General features: G+C 49.5%; 1 protein-coding gene across 1 annotated transcript in view; it reads right to left on the bottom strand.

The window, feature by feature from the left end:
- The window catches only part of LOC115600095 (olfactory receptor 14J1-like), a 1,716-nt gene extending 93 nt beyond the window's left edge, over positions 1 to 1,623 (bottom strand). Inside the window, exon 1 of the mRNA XM_030468325.1 lies at positions 1,126 to 1,623. Coding sequence (XP_030324185.1) covers positions 1,126 to 1,623 — 498 coding nt within the window. The remainder of the gene's footprint in view (positions 1 to 1,125) is intronic.
- Positions 1,624 to 2,202: the final 579 nt, after the last annotated feature.

The raw sequence follows: 2,202 nt of genomic DNA, 5'->3' as shown, positions 1-2,202 counted from the left end.
AGCTCTCCTTGGGACTCTCTCCAGTAGGTCCCTGCCTCTCTTGAACAACTGGATCCAGTATTCCAGGTGTGGTCTCACCAGGTCAGAGTAGAGTGGTAGGAAAACCTCCCTAGATTTGCTGGACATACTTTTCCTTATACACCTGACTGTTCATGGGCTGTGCTGGTCAAGCTGGGAGGCAGACCCAGCTGATGGTGCTCACTGCCACTGACCACCTCCCACACAAGCTCTTGGGTGCCCATGCAGGGTGCTCAGAGGGGCCCTGCCTGATTCTAGTGCCATGGGATGTCTTTATTGCAGAACATTCACCATCCCTGAGGGCTCTGGACAACAAGGAAGTGACAAAGGAACCAGCCTTAAGTCCCTGACCCACCCCCCCCCCCCGGGACCATGATGGCATCACAGGGAGCCCCCAGAGAAAGCAGCACAGCAACAATCTCTGCAGAGTTGACTCCTTGGGCAGCTTCTTGAGAGCAAGTGTGGAAGAAGAGCTGAGCTGAGGAGATCCCCTGTGATGATAGAAGGGCTGTTCTGGAGGCCAGGTCTGTCACAGCAGTACCCGTGCCCTGTCCCTGCCTGCGGGCACAGGACTGTCACACCGCAGGGCTGTGACCATGCTGCCAGAGCACTCAGGGCTTACCCAAGGGTGCAGAAGGAGACTGTGGAGGTGGAAAGTGGACAGCTTGGAAAAGATCAAGCGCTGGTGCTCCCAGGCAGTGCCCTTGTGCCAGGACTCTTTCCCCTCCACCTCTGCACACAGGCACTGCCCTGCAGCTCCAGAGAGGGTCTCAAAGAAAGGTCTTCAAAAAAAACAAGACACTGGAAAGTTCTTTATTCTCTTTAAATACACCAAAAGAGCACAGCTCTTAATAAAAAGTCTCTGGGTCCAAGAAAATCTGGATAGAAAAATAATGAGAATGGACAAAAAAAAATAACATTCCTATATGGGCATAAATTGGAAAAGAAATGGCTGATAGCTGGCTGGGTGTGTACTGAGTTACATTATGAACAAGTTGCAGAAAAAGTAACTCAGTTAAATTTTTTAAAAAAAGATCTAGAGATCAGTTTTGAAAATGCACCCTTGAGCTCCTGGTTCCTCATGCTGTAGATGAGGGGGTTCACTGCTGGAGGAACCACCGAGTACAGAAATGACACCACCAGGTCCAGGGATGGGGAGGAGATTGAGGGGGGCTTCAGGTAGGCAAAGATGCCAGTGATGATGAACAGGGAGACCACGGCCAAGTGAGGGAGGCACGTGGAAAAGACTTTGATCCTGCCCTGCTCAGAGGGGATCCTCAGAACGGCCCTAAAGATCTCCACATATGACACCACTATGAGAACAAAACACACAAAAGCTAAACAAGCACTGATGACAAGGAGCCCAAGTTCCCTGAGGTAGGAGTGTGAGCAGGAGAGCTTGAGGATCTGGGGGATTTCACAGAAGAACTGGTCCAGGGCATTGCCCTGGCAGAGGGGCAAGGAAAATGTATTGGCTGTGTGCAGCAGAGCAGTGAGAAACCCAGTGCCCCAGGCAGCTGCTTCCATGTGGACACAAGCATTGCTGCCCAGGAGGGTCCCGTAGTTCAGAGTTTTGCAGATGGCCACATAGCGGTTATAGGACATGATGGTCAGGAGAAAAAGCTCTGCTGGTATTAAGAAGACAAAGAAGAAGAGTGTTGCCTTTCGGTTAAAGGCACGACCTGGTTCTGGGGTAGCACGCGGTTGCTAAGTAATGAAGTAGCCAGACGCCGAGATGGGATGAGCAGCCAAGAGAGTTTATTGCCACATGGCACGGGTTTAAATAGACGCGCCTTGTGCCTTGTTGCGTCACTTCCGCCGTGTCACAGCTCACATCCCATTGGCTACAGGGGGAGGGGCCTCTGACTTCCCGTAACATCGCGAGATCTTCCGAGCGCCAGGCCCTACCTCACCACATTTCCCCCCTCCCTATGCCCAATAGATTAAAATATAATCACAAAAATATACTTATAATGTTAGTTAAAAATCCTTAAATTACATGATTGTCATCATTTAGTGCAAATCATAAAGACACGTGCAAAATTATATCCCTTATCCCTGAGTTAAAAACTTAAAGCACCACAAGTGAATGGAGGTTAGAATAAGTTAATAAGACATAAAAAGTAAAATCTGAGGTAGTTTGGGGCTATCTGAGTAGCACAATAGGAATGTCCGCCTTTGTAC

Source organism: Calypte anna, chromosome W (assembly GCF_003957555.1).
Source record: "Calypte anna isolate BGI_N300 chromosome W, bCalAnn1_v1.p, whole genome shotgun sequence".
Taxonomy (NCBI): domain Eukaryota; kingdom Metazoa; phylum Chordata; class Aves; order Apodiformes; family Trochilidae; genus Calypte; species Calypte anna.
Note: the sequence above shows the minus strand (reverse complement) of the source record. Positions and strands in the feature narration are given on the sequence as shown.